This window comes from Strigops habroptila, chromosome 4 (assembly GCF_004027225.2).
Source record: "Strigops habroptila isolate Jane chromosome 4, bStrHab1.2.pri, whole genome shotgun sequence".
In the NCBI taxonomy this organism is placed as follows: Eukaryota; Metazoa; Chordata; class Aves; order Psittaciformes; family Psittacidae; genus Strigops; species Strigops habroptila.
The window spans coordinates 75,074,189-75,093,763 of record NC_046358.1 but is presented as its reverse complement, the minus strand read 5'-3'; the positions used below and the strand labels follow the sequence as shown (position 1 = coordinate 75,093,763).

At 38.3% G+C, this 19,575-nt stretch overlaps 1 protein-coding gene across 8 annotated transcripts in view; it reads left to right on the top strand.

Moving 5' to 3' along the window:
• Window positions 1-19,575, top strand: part of KIAA0556 (KIAA0556 ortholog) — a 59,975-nt gene that overhangs the window by 7,218 nt on the left and 33,182 nt on the right. For 5 of the 8 annotated variants that reach the window (XR_003990904.1, XM_030482395.1, XM_030482396.1 and 2 more), the window contains exons 5-12: window positions 1,535-1,669; window positions 3,700-3,961; window positions 5,095-5,247; window positions 7,240-7,403; window positions 10,169-10,278; window positions 10,722-10,836; window positions 11,279-11,485; window positions 15,275-15,415. Coding sequence is in view for 7 of the 8 variants with exons in the window: in XM_030482395.1 (XP_030338255.1) it covers window positions 1,535-1,669; window positions 3,700-3,961; window positions 5,095-5,247; window positions 7,240-7,403; window positions 10,169-10,278; window positions 10,722-10,836; window positions 11,279-11,485; window positions 15,275-15,415 (1,287 nt within the window). In the remaining variant the exon portion in view is untranslated. Of the gene's footprint in view, window positions 1-1,186; window positions 1,258-1,534; window positions 1,670-3,699; window positions 3,962-5,094; window positions 5,248-7,239; window positions 7,404-10,168; window positions 10,279-10,721; window positions 10,837-11,278; window positions 11,486-15,274; window positions 15,416-19,575 lie in introns of those variants that run through there. The other 3 variants (XM_030482398.1, XM_030482394.1, XM_030482397.1) reach the window with 3 other exon arrangements.

Below are 19,575 nucleotides of genomic sequence, written 5' to 3'. Positions count from 1 at the left end.
AGCCGTGCTTGAGTAACTGACAGTGTGCATACTTTGATTGCGTCCTAATTATGAAGTAAAACAAGTTAATTTGAATGACTTTCACAGCCGTGTCTGACATTTACAAAGACAAAGAAAGCTTTGTGCTTGAATGCTTATGGCATAACATTTCCTCCTCATATACACAAGAGTAACACATCTTCAAAAGCATGCAGTTACTTCAAGTAGTCATTTTCATACACAGACGTTACAGAATCGCAGAATTATTGTGGTTGAAAGGGAACTCCTGAGATCACCTGGACCAATCCCTGTGCTCAGGCAGGGTCAGCTAGAGCAGGTTGCCCAGACGGGTTTTGAATAGTGGACAGATGGAGATTTCACAACCTCTCCAGGAAACCCATTCCAATGTTTGATCACTCTCAGTAATTTTTTTTTTCCTTCTGTTGAGGTGGAATTTCATGTTGTTTGGGTTTTTTTGGTTTTTTTTCTTTTTTGTGTACATTGCCCCTTGTTCTGTCAGTGAGCAGATACCTGTCAGGAATTTAAACACATTGACGACACCCCCCTGAGCCTTCTTTTCCCCAGGCTGAAGAATCCCAGCTCTCTCAGCATCTCTAGCAGAGCATCTGTGCTTGTTGGCTTCTTAATCCTTTGTGCACTCTAAAGATCTCCTAGATTGCTTGAGCCCTGCTATGTTGTCTTTCCAGCAGATAAGAGGTGTGTTAAAGTGCTCCATGAGAAAAAGGGTCACAGCTTTTTGAGGAAGGTCTCATCTGCTTCTTTCTGATCAGGAGGTCTATACAGATACGTCCTATAACAGCACCCATGCTGGTCTGCCTGCTGGTCTTGACTGTCTCCTGACCTCTTCTTTGTGGACCTCGATATGTTCCAGCTCTCTCACACATAAAGGATAGTAATTCCTTCTCACCTTCTTAGCCTGTCTTTCTTTAAAGAGCCTGTGCCTGTATCATCTGTCACAGCACTTCAGCCTTGTGAGCTATCTCACCATATCTCTGTGATCCCAATGAGGTCATACCTTGTAACTGGATACAAGCTTCTGACTCCTCTTCTTTGTTTCCCTTGTTCTCCATTAGTGTAGATGTATTTCAGAAAGGCAGCCAAGCACACTGATTCCCCAGCAGAGGCTTGAGAGCTTTTGCCATAACGTTGTTTGCCCAGCACTTCTTTTTACACGCCTGCGCTTGAAGTGATTCCGCTGCAGCTGTTTTGTTGATTGCTATGTCCCTAGTCCTATCAGTTTTTCACTTACCTGCTGAGGTGAGGGGGTGAACCCCGATGGGCACTCACTCTGGTGCCAGACGCATGGTGCTTGCTGGGCCTAACCCACTCTGGGGATAGCAGGAGCACGTGGGGTGTCTGGCTACTGCAGTTAAGCCTTAACACAGGGGCCCAAAGGTGAGCTCAGGGAGGACAGAAACAGAGGGGAAAAGCATCACTTGATCCACATATTGTTATGTAAAATGTGATGGTTATTCTTTTTGTACTGCTGGTAGCACAAAAGATGTCTAATTTCTTTGAATGCTGCTTTTAACAGAAAACTGTGGAGATTAAAACAGAAAAGGGGGCTAAACTCCGCATTAAACCTCCTCTTGAGTACTCTGAGGATTTTGAACCTTATGAAAGCTTGACTGTGGAGACAAATGGTGATGATCCTCTCCCTTACTCCCAGGTAAAATTGGCAGTTGCCTTCTATTGTTCATGGTAGTGTCAATTGAAATGTGAATGGGCCTAGCTATCAGTCTAGACTAGAGCATGTAAACCCAGTATGTAGAGTTTCTTTCACTGGATGATTTTGCATTAATGAGATGTGACGTAAGGAAAAAATTAAAAGACAAAGTAAAATTACTTTGAAAAACTAACCTCAGTTAACAACACTGTGTAATATCTTAAGTCCCATATTAAAGAGGTAGAATATTGTCTCTGTTGGGTAGAACCAGGGTATTTCATGCAAGAAGACTCTTCCAGTTCACTTAATGGTTGTCCACATGAATGTCACTCTTGGCTGTCAGGTTAGAGAAAGCTTAAACAACAAGTTTTTCTGGGTTTAGGTTAGTTTTTGAATAATGTGCTAAAATTGTTTTGTGTCATTTTTACCTAACAAAAGTCAGAGTGAAGTTTTAAAAATATTATAGTCAGTACAGTTGCTTTCCATCAAGGGTTGTTCTTGTATCGACTCCATGGTTTGATAGATCAGCCTTCCATTTGATTACTAATTGCAGTTTGTTCCAGCACACTTCACAAACATCCTATCCCTAAAGAAAATGAATAAATGAACAAAAATTTATGACTGTTTCTCTGCCTAACCAATTAATGACATCAATAAAGCTTTTCTGGGTAATGGAGTAACATCTATGTATGAAACTGTCTATAGATCTTACCACTGACCTCAGACAAACTTCCCAAGCATATTTTCCTAGCTTGCATTTCCTATATTGCTTTTCAGCTTAGGATTTTTTTTTTTCTTCTACAAACCAGTTTAACTCGTTTACAGTGATGGATGTTTATAATCATTTATTTGTATGTAGTAAGCTAAAAATTGTAAACCAATCCCCCACTTTTCTTTGTATCCCAAATGGAAATATTTTGCTTTTCCTGAAGCTATAATTGATTTCTTGAATGTCTTGTTACAATGTACATCATGAGGTTTCAAACTAAAAGAAAGCCTGTAAAATTGCCTCTCAAACAGCTAGAAATATTAGTCTTGACTATCATAAGGACATGCTCAATATCAAGCCTCGGGTTGTTTATAGACCCTCTTTTGAACTTAAGTTTGCCTGCTCTTTGTAATAATGTTTCTGTCAACACAGATTTCCTAACAAGGGTAATCTGTAGCAGAAGAGCAGCTTGAAGCTTTCATTGCAAACTGCACATGCACTGCATGCTTCAGGTTTTCATTTTTCTCATACAGTTTGCTTACCTATACTCATCTCAAAACTTTAATGCCAACGAAGTAGGGAAAAAAAGTATTGAAGACATGCAAGGTTGTTTCCTTTTGCATTCATAAAAGCACAAGGCTCTTCAGCACCATCTTTGCTGTTTGTGGCATATGCTGGGAGAGGCAGGGCAGTTTTTTCCACAGTAAATTTCAAAATAGATTATTTTTTTCTGAAAATCCTGTTAGTGTTTCCACTTAAAAAAAATCTGTGCAAACTGTAAGCTTAGTCCATTAGACCACAACTCTTTTCTACTGTTTTTTGAAGTACAAGTGTTTACAAGACAGAATTATTATCATCTATACATTTGCTTATAAAGAAGTTGCTACTACATTAGCTTTGCAGCCTTGTGAAGGCATTTGGAATATCTAGGTTGCAGCTAGTCTTCAAATAACATGCCACAAGATATGGTAGTCTAACTGTGTGATACTGGAAAAGTGTATGCCTCTGCCCTCTCCATTACTTATTTCCTGTTTGTAACTTATTCTCCAAAATTGGTTTTGCACTTGAAAATTCTTTGGCCTGCATAATTTTCCTGCAAGCATTCTGATGAGAAGGAGCAAAGGTGTTGTAGGATGAATTTTCTTTACAAGTCCTAATCAGAGGAGTGAGGACGTGATATAGGAATGTGGATATTTTTAGCTGCATCATGGCTCTGAGTTTATGAGAAGATTTTCTTTCTCCAAAGGGAGGAAGGGCCTCCATATTTGTTTATTTTAAAATACATGTTTGAGTTTTTCTGACAAATCTGTTTGAATTGTACCAGGAATCGAGAAGAAGCTTGCAACTCAGTATAGAAGAGAAAAGGATGGAAGAAGACTCTCTTAGCGATGATTATGACTCTGTTGAAGAAGATGTGTTTTCAGAACCATCTTCCACTGATGAAACAGTTACAAGCTTTGGAGGCCTTCAGCTACACAGCAGTAAATCACCACAGAAAGAAACTTCTGAACATTGGGATGCTGGGAGATGTTCTGGCCTTGATTCTGGCACCCTTACTGTGTTGGAGTTCAGCCAGGATCAAAGTAATAAGTCTGTGTATTATACGCTACTACAGTACGATAATAATAATTCTTTGAGAGCATTACTTTTAAGGGAATTGCTGCTGGTTAGCCATTAATGGTTACTTGATACTCTCATGGGTTTTCATGCTCTTAAGCAAACGTGTTGTTTTAATCTCGTGATTTGGGAGACTTGCATCCTCTTACTACTAGAGTAAGAAATTTTTTGCAAAGGCAAAGATATAGCCCATTTCACACCGTGGCTGCTGGATACTTGCTGTCATAGCATGTGCTATTCATCCCTCATGAGAGGTGTGTTAATTTGAGAAAGCAAATCAATCTGGCTATCAGCCACTTCTTTTTGTCAGGTTTTCTCCTTTGGAGATCTCAATGTGCAAACTCCAAACCAGTCACGAGGTCTCAAAAATTGTTTAAAAACCCCCACCTTGTTAAAGGTGTAGCGTTCAGGCAGTAACTAGACCTTGACCTGCATTCAGTATTTCTCAAACTTCCATCCCCCCTCATTTCAGATACATTCATGCATTTTGGTTTGGGGTCTGGGTTGTTGGTTTTTTTTTTCCTTATTGCCTAACTTAAGAGGAGCAATCTCTGAACACATTGAGAAAAGGAGTGTTCCTCTCAGTATCATAGAGGTGAATGGAGTATGAATAGGGAGAAGAGGCAGAAGAAGAGATAGGAACAAGAGAGAGCAGCAGTGAGAACAACATCTTTGGAAGAGTACATGATTTTTTTTTTTCCGGAGAGTGTTCAAAGCTGTGTTGCAAATGAACTGCACCAGGCAACCCTCCCCTCCACCCTTTGAAACTTCTAAATAAGACAACATTTTAGTCTTTATTTAAGACTTCTTTTTCACTTTTGCTTTTCTTGACAGTAATGCAGGTAGACACCTGGTACAGATGAGATCTATTGGTAACTTATAACGATATAGTTTATTTTGTTTCACTAAGTCTATGCAAGCCTTGCCTATGTACTTCTATATAGAACAGTATCAATGAAATGGAGGGAGGATGGAGGTTGTCACTTTAACTATGCTAGCACAACTAAAGAGACAACGTGTTAGCAGTTAAGATCCAGTAAGTTTTCCCTGGCTAGCTGCTCCTAAGTATCTCTGAAGTTGGTTTTTCTGTTCCTTATTGCAGACGTGAAACCACAACGAGTTCTCTCGGCAAAAAGAAAAGATAATGCTGAAATGTACATTCCCGTCAGACCAGTCATGGTGAAAAATAAAATCACGCGGCCATTCTCTGCTGATTTCTTCCACCAGGGAAAAAGACATGAGAAAAACTGTTCTAGTAAGAAATAAGTATATATAATGTCAATCAGGAGAGTTTTTGTGCATTTTTGCCCTCTGGCTCAGATGTAATTTGAGCACACATCTGTTGTTATGTGATTTTTCTTAGCTGTTGTCGTCTTTTTTTTTTGTGTGTGGTTTTTTTGTTGTTTTTACCACTTGGAGTGTTTTATCTCAAGTAAAACTGTGAGAAAGTCCAGAGCCTATGTGCTTTTGTCTTCTGTTGCATCTTTGCTACTTTCCTTCTCTTTCTGCTTCCACAGCATAAGAATTTTTCCTCTCCCTTTCAGTCTTTGTGCTTGCTCTGGGTTTCCCACTTCCCTCATGGAGATCTGTTCCCTGTGGTATTAACAGAAATGCGGCATCTCAAAATCCGCAGTTGATGCTTTGGAAGATTCTAACACAATGCATTTATAGCAATAAAGGCCTAGTTTTCCACATCACAGCAAAACTAGCTCTGTTGCTGCTTGGGACTATACTTGAATTGCACCTTGAACACTGCAGGTCAGTCTCCAGTGCTGGGTAGATGTGCTGGTATCTAGTACCGTACTGGAAAATGTTTCTCCTGGACTGGCGAACACCATTGTGAAGGCACCACTGCTTATTCTAGAAATCTGCTGCTAAGGTGTGATCTTTACTTGGGCTAAAAAAAAAAATCAAACCCAAAAACCTCCCAAATCTAGGGCCTGAAATCATGGCTGCGGTTCTTATTTCACCACAGTCCTTAACTGAAGAATTGTGATGAACTTGTTTTCTGAAAGGTCTGAGATAAAGTTTTCAGACTTACCATACTCTGTGGTTAAGATAGTATTTTCAAAGAAGCAAAATCCAGATGTGTCCCAAGAAAGCAATAAAACTAATGGTTTTGAAAAGTGAAAATATTAGTTTCTTAATTGGCAGAAAACCAAATTGAGGAAAAGCAGCTAATTCTTTTTGGCTTCAGAATAGATCTTTGTGGTTTGAGACCCTCGCCCACCATCTGTCTGAGCAGATGCTTGCTTTGACCACTTTCCAAAGATGTGTGTAGCATTTTCTCAGATTCTAATAGTGCTTGTTAGAACTGTTTCTGCCCAACCAGCACTTTAAATCATTAAATTAATTCATTTCAGGGGGATTGGTATAGAAAAATAAAAAGGACATTATTTTGTCCTTGTATTTGAGGAGATGGCTAATACTTGTTGAGAGTTTTTATGAGTGTGGATGGCATATGGCTTAAAGAGTGTGAATGCATGCAAGTCTCTATTCAATTTCATTTCCTGTCTTTTCAAGGTAGTTTTCATGTTACTAGCATAGTCGATATTTTCACTTGATCTAAATGTCTGTGCAGCTTCTGTCCCTTTTCTTCCCTTGACTTTTGAAATCCTTGAATATAACCACTGTGCTTCTCTTTAGTCCAGTCTTGGATCCTCTATCGTTAAATTTTATTTCCTTTCTTTTAAATCTGTTTATAGGCTGTGGCGTTTCTATTTCTCCATGATTGCTTAGAAGATTGGGATGCGTATGGGCATTTTGATGACTACTTAAGTAATAAGGTCATTTATTTTGCCTTGCAAATAGCAGCTCCTGACTCCCCTTGTTTTGCTAGAAGACTCTGTGGATTCCTCCAAAATAGCTGAACACCCCAGTTACATTGAAAAATTCTGATGTGCTGAAATTACATATACTTCTTTTTCAATGGACCGTTACATGGCATTTCCATTAAATACCAGAACAAAGCAAGTTCAAAACAATCTTAAAGCAGAAAAGTTATGTTTTTCATTTGTCAGTTTGCCTGCTCTTATGGCACTGTTTCAGCTGTTGTCTAAAGTAGATCTGACCTGGAATCTTAACATAAAAACAAATTGGAGCAATTCAGCATTGCTTGGGATGGTTACAGACTGCTAGCAAAGCCCTGTGTCAGTAACTGAACTAGATGTTTCAAATGTATGCTGTTTTAATGATCCATACTTGTATTTCCAGACAAATGAATATTCCTTCCTTCTTTTGGTGGCAGGACCATTAAGTCGACCAGAAATCCCACTTTCTGCAACTCGAAAAGGTGTGTGTGAGAAGGATCCTGCTCTCTCAGTTTCAGCTGTGATTAAAGCAATGCAAATTGAAAATGAAGTCTTGCAGAGACATCTGCAAGGGCAGATGTTTTCCACAAGCCCTCAGAAGGTATGGCAAAATATAGAGGGCTGTTTGATCTAGTAGCAAAACTCCCATAAATTACAATCTCTTATACATTAAGATTGTGTATGAATGAATGGTGATGCCTCTTCAGTGTAATTGAATTTGTAGTATTCTTCCATAGGGTGGTTTTCTTTAATATGCTTCCTCGGGATAGTATCTCACAACTCTCACTTGATTTCAGGGATCACTGAACAACAGATAGACTAGTCACGTGATATGTTTATACAGTGAAATGCACAGCTGCATGCATGCCTGGTTGGGCCATTTTCGTTCTGGAAGCTTCTTAAACAAAATAATGTGTGATTTCCATACCAATAAATCCTGTCTTCCTACTGGACTCATTAATATGGGCACTGTTCACTGTTAATACATGCTCCGCTTTTGGAGCAGAGCTGTCATGTACACTGTTGGCTCCTAGTGAGGAGGGGCTAGTATGGGTTTTCTGCACCAGTGCATGTACATCTCTTATCTCCAACAACCACATTTAAAAATAATTAAAAACTCATAAACAAGGAAATCAACAAAAATCCATTCCCTTCTTATTCAGGTCAGACCATTATTCCTTGTTAATTTAAAAGAATAAGGAGGTTTGTGTTGACAATCCTCGCTAAACTTTGAATATAACCAATAATTCAGTTCTAACGGAAAAAGAAAGTGCATAAAGAAATTTGAGCATAAACCAAGATTTACAAAACTGTCTGTTAAGGACAGTGGTCATGGGTTCAAAGTCTGCTTCCATTTTTGTGTTTAGGAGACTGATTTTAATAGGAAGGAAAAGAGATATGCCTAGACACTAATGGAATTCTTCATTCGAATTCTGAGAGTTTACAAGACAGCTGACTACTTTAGCCTAAGCTGATGCTCCCTGAAATTGTGAGTTGGTGCCGTGATGAATATATATCCACTGTCATCGCTGAGCCAACATTAGGTTTCTGGGGAGTTTTGGTTAGGAGCAAAGGTGAAAATGTTCTTTTACTATAGGTAAGTACTTTACATCTTATTTCACCACCTAGGTCAACTTTACAATCTTATTCCTCTTGGTTTTGAGATATTTATAGCTTTGTGATCAAGAGAACAAATTCTATTGAATATTCTCACATACTGTATCTTCCTGCTAATTTTAATCCTGTTGTGCTTAAATGAGAAATAATGAAGTAACACTTAAAATAAACGTAATTTTACCCTGACACTTGAGATGGAGTTTCAAAAACAAACCGTGAGTTCTCAGTCTTAAAGCTGACCTAAATGATCTTCCAGAAGATCTTCTTCTTCTTCCAGAAGAAATTTTGTTTACACAGTTAAGGGATTGTGGAACTTGGCCTTTGATATTTAAATGTATAACAATGCAGAATTTTTAATAGTAAAAAAGTAATTAACTTCTAAGCATTTTAAAGTTCCCTTACTCTTCAAAAATTATAGAAATGGAAGTGACCTGAGAGCAGAAGGACTGCCATTCCTCATCTGACTGGTTGTTCACTGTGCTGTGTATTCTGTCTCTGACAGAAGCTACCAACAAATTTTTAGGGAGGAGGGTACAGACTGGGGTACAGGCAGAGAAAGAGCCCAGAGCATTGTAAGATCTGCAGGACTTTTCCTCTGTTTCCTCTTAGATAGTCACTGATAGTTCTATATTTAAAAATTAAGTCAAGATTTTATTCTTATTGTTCTTATTATTCTAATAAAACTGAGCTTTTGGGGTTTTAAAAGTCTTTATGATCCTATTTTGGAGAAGGTGGGAGTTCAGGCAGACCTGTACCAAAGCTTTGGCCAATGCTGAGTCCTACCATATTTATACAATGAGATTTCAGACATAGAATCATAGAACCATACAATAGTTAGGGTTGGAAAGGACCTTAAGATCATCTAGTTCCAACCCCCCTGCTGTGGGCAGGAACACCTCACACTAAATGAGGTTGGACAGAGCCTTGGACCACATGGTTTAGGGCAAGGTGTCCCTGCTCATGGCAGGGGGGTTGGAACTAGATGATCTTATGGTCCTTTCCAACCCTAACTATTCTATGATTCTATGATTCTATAAACCATGTCACCCAAGACTCCATCCAACCTGGCCTTGAACACTGCCAGGGATGGAGCATTCACAACTTCCTTGTGCAACCTGTTCCATTGCCTCACCACCCTCGCAGTAAAGAACTTCTTCTTTATATGTAACCTAAACTTCCTCTGTTTAAGTTTGAACCTGTTACCCCTTGTCCTATCGCTACAGTCCCTAATGAAGAGTCCCTCTCCAGCATCCCTGTAGGCCCCCTTCAGATACTGGAAGGCTGCTCTGAGGTCTCCACGCAACCTTCTCTTCTCCAGGCTGAACAGCCCCAACTTTCTCAGCCTGTCTTCATATGGGAGGTGCTCCAGCCCCCTTATCATCCTCGTGGCCCTCCTCTGGACTTGCTCCAACAACTCCATGTCCTTTTTATGTTGAGGACACCAGAACTGTACACAGTACTCCAACTGAGGTGTCGCAAGATATATGTATATATTGAATAGTCATCAGAGAATGCTTTTATGTTACTTTTCTTCCACATAGAAGATCAAGATCCAAACTCAAGTCTTTTATTGCAAATCAAGACCAATTCTGGTACATGTGCTTTAACTAAGTATAGTTACAGGTTAGCTAAGGTTAGCTGAAACCAGAGCTGGGACCAAACTCTTATTTATTCCAGAGATGAAGATTGATACTCATTGATATGTGGAGAACAATGTGGGTAAAACGTGTTCATCTTTTTCTTACTTAGAAGTTTTCTGTTTCATCTGTTGTTTCTACAATGGGTGGACCTCCAGAAAAAAGCCAGACAAGGACTGACATCACAGAAGCTGTTGAGAGAATTTATTGTTCTGGAACCAGGTATGTATATATATTTCTTTTAAGGCTAGCTTCCTGTTTTGAAGAGGTATTTTTCAGTGTACCACCAGGTGTACTACTACACCTGATAATCTTTAGATACCTGAGACATCATGCAAGTAGTAACAAACTGGGGACAAAGTTCCAGCCTTGGGCCAGTCTCTGTGGATCAGGGAGCTGCCAGCATCTCCCTCTGTTTGTGTTTATATTACCTGTCTATTACTTTCTCAGACTGCCTCATAACCAGCTGAGAACTGGAGCCCAGTCTTTTAACCAAACTATCTAGGTTGGGATGCCACAATAGTTGTCATTCAATGTAGGGGTATGTGGGATTCTTCCATAGGGTATGTGGGTTTGTTGTGTCATCTCTTCACCTTTGAACCAACTAAACTGTATCTTAAAAACACAAGATTATGAGGAAGTAACACAGAATATGTATGTTTCAGACAACAGAAGAAACATCCAAAAGTCCTTCCAGAGCCTAAGCACAATTCTGCCTGTGACAATGACATATTCCTGTCTGATGACAAATCTGAAGTAGATTCCATGTTGAGAGAGAAGGTTTGTATATATATACACACTGTAACTGATGCTTCCCAGTATTACTGAAACATTGGAATGATTCAGTCAACAGATTGAATGATCTGTATTCCACCAAGTCTGCCCCATGTCGACTAATAAACCTATGGCAGGATAAGAGAAGAGTATTTATCACCGTTCTTTTGTTCATCAGAATGACAAAAGAATCAGACAAAGAACAGGGAGCTGTTTTCTCCTTGGACTTCATAAAAGGATGATAGTTCTTTCTCTGAGTCTGCCATAGATGTGTTAGTCGATGTGAGGCAAAACTGGTGGAACCCGGACTGAATGTCATCCAGATGGCCTTGAGTTTGCAAGCTTTTTTTTTTTCTGATTCATCAGTATTGTAGTCTTAACAGTCTATTTTGTTGCACATTTTATTGTTTTGTCACTTATGTTTATACCATATTTCATTTTGTTCCAGATGACAACCAGTATGGAAGTACATGATGCCATTTATGTGACTATGGAGCTTCTTTCTAACTGGGGAAATCCCCTAAACGTGGGCCTGAGCAAGGTGGAATTCTTTGATTTATACAACGAAAAGATGTTCGTGTCTCCTCACGATGTGGATATTCGAAATGCTGACAACCCAGGGGATTTGTGCTGCTTGGTCAATAAGAACTTAAATGTAAGACAGCTTGGTCCTGAATGTGAAAATTTCTCATTATAGTATTTCTTTAATATCACAAAGTTTTTTGTTTAGAAACATGATTTCATTTTGAACCTGACTTGCATAACAACTATCTGATAATTTAAAAACATCACAAATATTGCTTATTATTAACAAATCGTGCTTTCCTGACCAAGATATTGGTATTCAATTATAATTTTGGTTTAGAACAGAATTTGATCACTTTGCTTGACTTGCTTAACTGAGCAACTGGAAGGAGGCAGCTTTAACTCTGTCTCCTTATATATCAATTCTGGTATTATCTTGGATAAAAGAACACATTCAGTTTTTAAAGCATTGTAATCATAATATCTGTAGAAAAAGAGCACAAACATTTAAGGATGGGGAATTTCACATTTTTACAGTATGTCTGCTGATAAACTTAAGTAATTCTTGTGAACAGACAGTAACTGGTATGAAATTCTGATACTACTGAAGAGGTCAGCAAATGTCCATAGCCCTTCATACAGCCATTATTTCATTTGTGCTGCACATTCACTGTGTGTCTTTTGTCTCCATGGACCTTGACAGCTAGGATTCTAGTAAAAATTAGTATGATTTTAGTGGATGAGGATACTAAATGACTTAGGCTATTAAAAAATATAAATTCTAGCACATTTCATGCTACTGGTACTTTCCTGCTTGCAGGGTGAATGAGAATAAAAAGAGGGCAAATATGCACTCTTTTGAAATTTAGTTGAAACTCAGACAAATATTTTTACTTCAATCATTTTTCTTACTATCTCCTGAAAAATCGTAGTCACAAATACCCATTCTTCTTTACAGACCATGCTCTCTGGCAGATGACAGTAGTAGTAGTAGTAACTCTCAGACTTTCTAGGTAATTATAAATTATGTAGTAATAGATTCATTAAGTCATTATAAACCTGTTATTCTCAGCATATCTCATATATTGATATATACCATTATTCTTAAGTAATGAGGTTTTATATTTCAATGATTCATATATTCCTTTGATTTGTGACACTGTACTCTCTTTTGACGCTGGAAAGATACTGCATCAGAGCAAATGCAATCTGGAGAGGGAATATGGTCTTAGAATGTGGATATGGGGTAATTGAACTGCAGACGCCTTCAGCAGTCAAAACAGCATTTCCAGTTTGTGTACATTTCAGATCATACAGGAAAGCTTTTGAGTGCATTAGAAAAACCAACAAATTAATGAACCTCCAAGCAACTAATATTTTCAACAGAATGAAAACTTAACATAAAAACTTACTTTATGGAAAACTTATTTTACCACTGCTAGAACACTTCCATCTTTGATCATTTAGGTGTACATTTATCTCTGAGCATAGACATACTCTTATTGAAGATCAGGGATTTTATTTATTTATTAGTTTAGTTATTACCTTTGCAGACTTTTAAGAAGAACACTTAAATTGCTTCCTCCCTTGTACTTTGTGGTATGCTGTAACAGAAAAAAATGCCTGGCAGACCATCAGGTGCTCTCAATGAAGGAATTAATGCTTAATAAGACATAGATTAGGCATTTCATTGTAATTGTTTTGCGTAAGCCGTTTTGATTCTTATATGCATGTACAGCTCTTACATGCATGTAAACCTTAACATAACAAGGACAGATAACTGTAATTCTAGAAATATCTAACAAAATATTTCTTCACAATGGTGAACCCTCAGACCCACAACATTTCTCTTCACAGTGCTTGAGCCTTCCTTTACTTTCCATCATGTACACCTTCAGTGCCCACACAACCAGTGTCTTGGGCCATTCTCCCACAAAATCTAAGACCAACGGTTCCCACTCTCACTTTTTTTTCCCTTGATCCTGTTCAAAATGTAATTCCTACTCCTGACATATTGGGTTCACCCTGGGGGTTCCAAGAACTTCTGAGCTAGATTTTTCAGTTCTAGCTGCAGAGACAGTAACTTCAGACTCAAGTACATCATGTGAAGGCAAAGACATCACCATCACTCTTAGTGATAAAAGGTGAGAGTCCTCCACAGTCTCTTGAGTTTTAGCATGGATTCATCATTCTTCAGTTTTTGGTGTCAGATCTTTGACAGGCTGACAGAGACTGTAACACCTGTGAGTTTATGTATCCTCACTCCTAGGCAGTTACTCCCACTATCTGATAAACAAAATGATCTCTACAGCTGCCTCTCACTCAAGATACTTGGCCTGGCTCTGATAAGCATTCTATTGTTTGGAAGATCATGTGCAACTTTGCAGAGAAACTAGTGAGAAGCATGAGCAGGTCTCTCCAGGGTCTATTTTGGTGCTGAATCTGGGACTATCACAGTACACACCAGAACCTATTGACTTCTAGGGCATCAGGTCCTGACTTGAGAAGTCTGGAGATGGATCCCTTGTCAGATGTTGTCTGCTGGTGGGAAATGGTTTTTTAATCATTCTTGTTCATACTATGACTTCAGTGACATGATCTAGCTTTGAAGTTGTTCCTGGAATTGGGTTCACAGTGGTTTGAGGACTGTCCTTCATTTCTTTGATGTTAAAAGGCTCCTTTCTGTTTTTATATAGAAAGAATTCAACCTGTCTAACAATCTTACAGCTGTTTATGCCCAAAACTGACATTCAAAACAACAGTCTCCCAAACTTTTTGAGACGCCTCTGGGGCAGAGACATTGTGAACCATCAGAGTTTGGAACATGAAGATCATCATTCTGAGAAGTGGATCTATTCATGATGTTTTTGAACAGGCTGGCAGAGGTCTGCCCTTACCATCATTAGGCACATATCTGAAGTACTCAGTAGAAAAGTTTTGTAGTTACTGCCTTCAGGAAAAACTGAAAGTCTCACTTCAAAGTGAAAAGATATGGAAAAATAATGACTTTGTGTACCTACTTTGTGACCATATGTACTGTGTAGCCTTGAAAATAGAAAGGAAACTAATTTATCCGCTAATTTCACGTCACTGAATGTCATCTGCATATGTATTTGCTTTTTGCCCTCATTCATCTCTGTTTTGAGGTAACATTTGACATCAAGTATATTAATACTCGGCATTTTGATTCTGAAACTCTTCTTGTTTCTTTCTGAGCTGCAACACATCCTTTTCTCCAATTTCTGAACTTGTAGAGGTAGCAGTTCTGAACAATGTCCACAATTAGGCATTCTTTGGTACTTTAAAATGTCTCATTTGTCAGTTATTTGTAAAATCCATATTGTGAGTTTCTGTGATATCTTAGAAAATTTCAAGTGTAGAGTCCTATATAAAGCTCTAAGGCATAGATCTGTAAATGAAATTAGTTGTCTGCAAAGCCTGATTAAAATAGAGGCATTGAAATAAAATTCTGTAAGATTCCCCTCTTTAGAGAGCAAAACAGAAGTGTAAGCACTTTAAGAAATTGTAAAATGATTATACAGTGTCCATCGTGCTCAGTGATCCCCTCTGCTGCCTGCAAAGCTGATTAATTTGATTAAAATAAACTGGGCTTGCTCTGACCCTGCAGTTACAAAGCATGGCAGACGGCCTGTCATCTGTGAGCGTACAGATGTCTTACTGGGACAGCAAGCAGCTGACCTTTGTCTAATTGTCAGGTTGTTGTGAGCTGTCTTACAGTCAGGAGAGCCAGATTTACTGTTTGGAAATGAGGTTAAGATTTTGCTCTTAATGTAGTAGATTTTTTTAAATGGTTACTTTTCTAATCTGTATATATTTTTCTGTGGGGTGGTGAGTTAATTAAAACATCCTGCTTTAGGAGGAAGAGTATTAGTGACAGTCTGTTTGTACGTGCGTTTAGATCACGAAGGAAAGCTTCCTTTGGATGTGCCCTTTCCATCCACCCGTCCAACTTTACTTTGTGATCCGCAATCTCACCCGGTCACATGACTTCGGTATATCCAAGATCAAGATTTGGAATTACAACACAACAACTCCCAGTGTAAGTAGTCTCTTCTCAACTCCTCTGTATGTACGCTCTGCCTCATCTAGGGAAACTCGGTTTGATCTTCTTTCCAAATGAATCTAATAAATGTAGATACTGTTTTCTCTAGTGAAACAGAGAGCTAGGAGGTGTCCATGTCTATTGTGAAATTTGCTTTTGTCTTGATTGTAAGTGGTATCAATGTAAGTGCTAATGTTTTCATAGGCACCATGAGCATTTTCTTTCAAACCTATTAAAGATCTCTAAAGACCTAATAAAAGGCTTCCGTGTTCTGTTACTTAATTCTTTACTATGGTGAGAAATAGATAAAGGCAAGTACATCTTAATATTCAGGACTTTCAGTTGTTTTATGACAATATGTTGTGGTTTAACAGCCATAAGTATGTATTTTCTCATGTATGTAAGTATAAATAGGCTGGCTGTTGCTTGATTTCAATTTTGTCACGTTAGTTAGGATCATAGAATGGTTTGGGTTAGAAGGGACCTTAAAGATCATCTAGTTTCAACGCTCCTACCATTGCCAGGGACAACTAAAAAGTATGCTACCTGTGTGTTCATGATGAAACAGGTAATCTACTGTTGCAAGAGAGACATCTCATGACAGACGGTCTCTTGTTTTTGTGTTTGAATGTCACCGTGAAAATTATTCTTGTTTGTACACTGCAATGTTAAGAAAAAAATCCCAGGTACTGGATCAAAGAGGATTTGCTGTCCTGGATTATAAATAAGAGGCTTTATTGCTCTGGTTTTGCTCTCATCCCTGTTCTTCTGTAAGCACATATGGTAATTTATACGTATGGAAATGGTCATGGAAGGGACAGCTTAAACAAGTTTACGGTTACATGATTTATATTTGTTTTCCAGAATTTTAATAGCTTTCTCTATTAAAATGTGGGCTACAGAATGTTCTGTCGTTATTAGAGAGTGTGAAAGACACTACTGGTTTTGGAGGTAATAGTATGATTTGTTACCAAACCTATTGAATTCAATGCAGGAAATACACATAAATGTATTTCTGTGTTTCAAGGCACTGTTTTTTTAATAAACTGCTATAAGGCAAGATGTAAAATCCATTAGGGGTATAATCACATGGATTTTGGTGGCAGTGCAACAGTCTACACTGACTAAAGAAATGGTTCATTGTCCTTACTATGAAAGAATAATACAAAGTAGTTCTGCCTAAGTCTGTAATCTGTCTTGAGGAAGTTTTGTCTGAGAAATATAAAACAAAAAAATATAATTAGGTAACAATTTTCTTCCTGCTAATGTAAATACAGAGCCAGATTTCTGTGTGTTTTTTTGTAACCGTTCTAACTTCCTCCTTTCCCTCAAAAACCACGTGAGAGGTGCCAAAGTACTTCTTCAAAAAATTGGCAAAAAATTAATTCAAGCCGGTACTTTTGTATGTTTGAGATTTAGAACTTGAATCTGGAAATAGAAAATATGTCTGAAAGAAGCTGTAATAGTCAGATTAAGTCATTGTCATAGATTCCTTGATTCACTGAATTACAAGGAAGGTCTCGGAGAATGCTTCGTCTTGCCTTTATTTACTTCAGATAAGGTCTGAGAAAAAGGAGGTAATTTTCAGTCTGCAAGAGGAGACCAAATGTAGGTAAGGGCAGCCAGTTCTTTTCAAACTTGTCTGAAATATTCAGACGTTTTGTTAATACTTGCTACAGCATTGAAACTGCATTCTTACTTCATGCTATTGAAACTTTTCATAAGATCCAATATAATGTCTATTGTATGTCTTCAGAAATCTCTGAATGGAATTTATACTTAAATGCATGAAGGTCTTAGTTGATCTCCAATGGGATCATTTTCTTCTTCAAGGGATTGCTTATGTGTGTTTCCCTCCTGTGTGTATGTTCATGTCCGTTCTCTCGAGTTGGAGATTTTTTTCAGTGCTGGGCTACCACTGGGGTGCATTGTCTGTAAGGATACAGGTGCTTTGTTCCAGCAGAGTTAGGTTTGTAGGAGAACTTTTCTAGTTCTTGACTTCTTTTCCGTTGCTCCTTTTTTTCACACTTCCATGAGAAGTCAGGCAGGAGCAACTTCAAGTCCTCTGTCCAGATGTAATTCTCAGAAAAGTGCCTCTGGTTTTAAGCTTTGTCCTTCGTGCACAAATGTTACTGAAATAGCCAGAAATGCCATCCTTGTTGCTTCATTGAAAAGCACTATCCCAGCAGGCAGTCTGTGAGGGCTGAAGGTACAAGCTGGGAAGGAACATCAGGAGAAATTGTAGAACAATTTTCACCAAATCTTTCATTTTTTTTCTCTCTGACCTTGATTGTACCTACTTTTTTGTTCTGAGACACTGTGCCATTCTAATTACTCTTCCAGGAGGCAAAAAGCCTGCCTTGGATGAAGTATTGAGTGTTTGTTTACAGGATGGCTTCTTGATGGAATTACTCCTGAGGAAGGGATTTTTCCAGCCTCTTCATGCTCGAGGAGAGTTAAGCAGTGGTACTAGGAAAACAAACCATTCTGTCAGTGTTTCCTACTACATCTGATCACAAAGCGACTGGAAGCTCAGAAAAGAGGTGGGAGGGAATGAAAAAGAGCAGTTCTAGTCTTGTGTTTGTTGAGATCTGTTCATATTCTTCCTCCTTGAGCCTCAGTCTCCTTTGAATTTTGGTGCAAGAGATTTTCATTAGTTCTTTTACTGGTTCCCTCACGAGTAGATGGTTCTGAGCTGTCATCTGTTACTAATGCCTGCCCCAGTTCCATCTGTCCCTATTGTCTTAGACACCTGTTTTGCTTCCTACAGTACCTATTCTAGACATTCCAAAACACTAGGGAAGGAGAAGTCTTTTCCCACTGACTGGAATAGTAATTTTGAAGTGCCTAGCCCTTTTCTGTGCTTGACTATCCCTCTTTCAGGGACACCATCTCATTTTGCAATGTTTTCTCTGTCTACCTGTCTTCCTCCAGTACTGGTGGGTGGAGCGGGATTCATTTCAAAACATTTTGTTCTTAAGAGGTTGCTGATCTTAATTTAAAATTATGAAATTGACAAATACTTTCCAAAATACAGATGTGTACATTTCTCTGGTTCCATGCAGTTTATATCTGTTCTCAAATAAAAATACAGAACTAAGGTTTGAGTATTTCTCAGTAGAGAAACAGCAATAGAGGCTAGGATATTATGTAGAAATGTTGCCATTATCCTAAATTCAGCTGTGAATAGCCAATATCTCTAGCATTTAAGGAGGACATAGAGATGAAGAAAATAACACTACTGGGGCATCCTGATAGTATTTCTCTTCCCCGACATAATTTCAGGCAAAGCCATGTATTTATTTTTTAATATATATAATTATTAAAGTGTTTTGATTCCAAATTAGATTAATCTAGTAGTGTCCCTATTCAAGGGGAAAAAAGATTATGTTTTATGTCCAAATGCATTAGTACCAACATATAGCACTTTATGATACTCTAGGAGTAACACAGGTAGTCATGACATAATGGCCAATTAAACTAGGTTTACAACTGTTCTCTGAGAAGTTAGTGAAGGTTATCTTTTTCTATCAGGAATGTATCAGGAATGTGTCTTGCATTCCTACACCTACTCCCCTCCCTCAACTGTAGTTTTCTTATTATGCCTGCATCTTCTGGTTTTCTCCTTGAGTAGGTCCATATTACATTTTTCGCCTCATACATGTTATTATTTGGAAAGCAGTAGAATGGAAGCTATAAAGACGTAAGCTATACAGAGTGCATACAGGAGCAAAGATGAAAATTCAAATCAGTATTCAAAAACTGACATCCAGGAGATGAGCAAGAGGGATGAAACTGAAACTTCTTACTTTCACAAAAAGCTTCCCAGTTTCCATGAAAATAAGAAAAGAACAGAGAGTTTTTAAAGATTCCACATGATGGGCACATTACTGAACTTTAGAGAGCAGAAAGGTGGTGTATTTTGTCTCATCTGCTATATTTTAGTGTGAAGATACCAGTATTTTTGTCAGGAGGCAGACGAGGTTAGATGGAAATGCTAAAGAGGATAGAAAGAACATTAGTTCCAACTGCAATGGAATGAAAAAATCAGGTTTTAGTGGGTGCCATAGAAAAGTAGAACATGGAGATAAAGCTGTGAGTGGCAGAGTTGTGTCTGAGGTAAAGGCCTTCTATTTGAAAGGCTAGTTAAGTGTTGG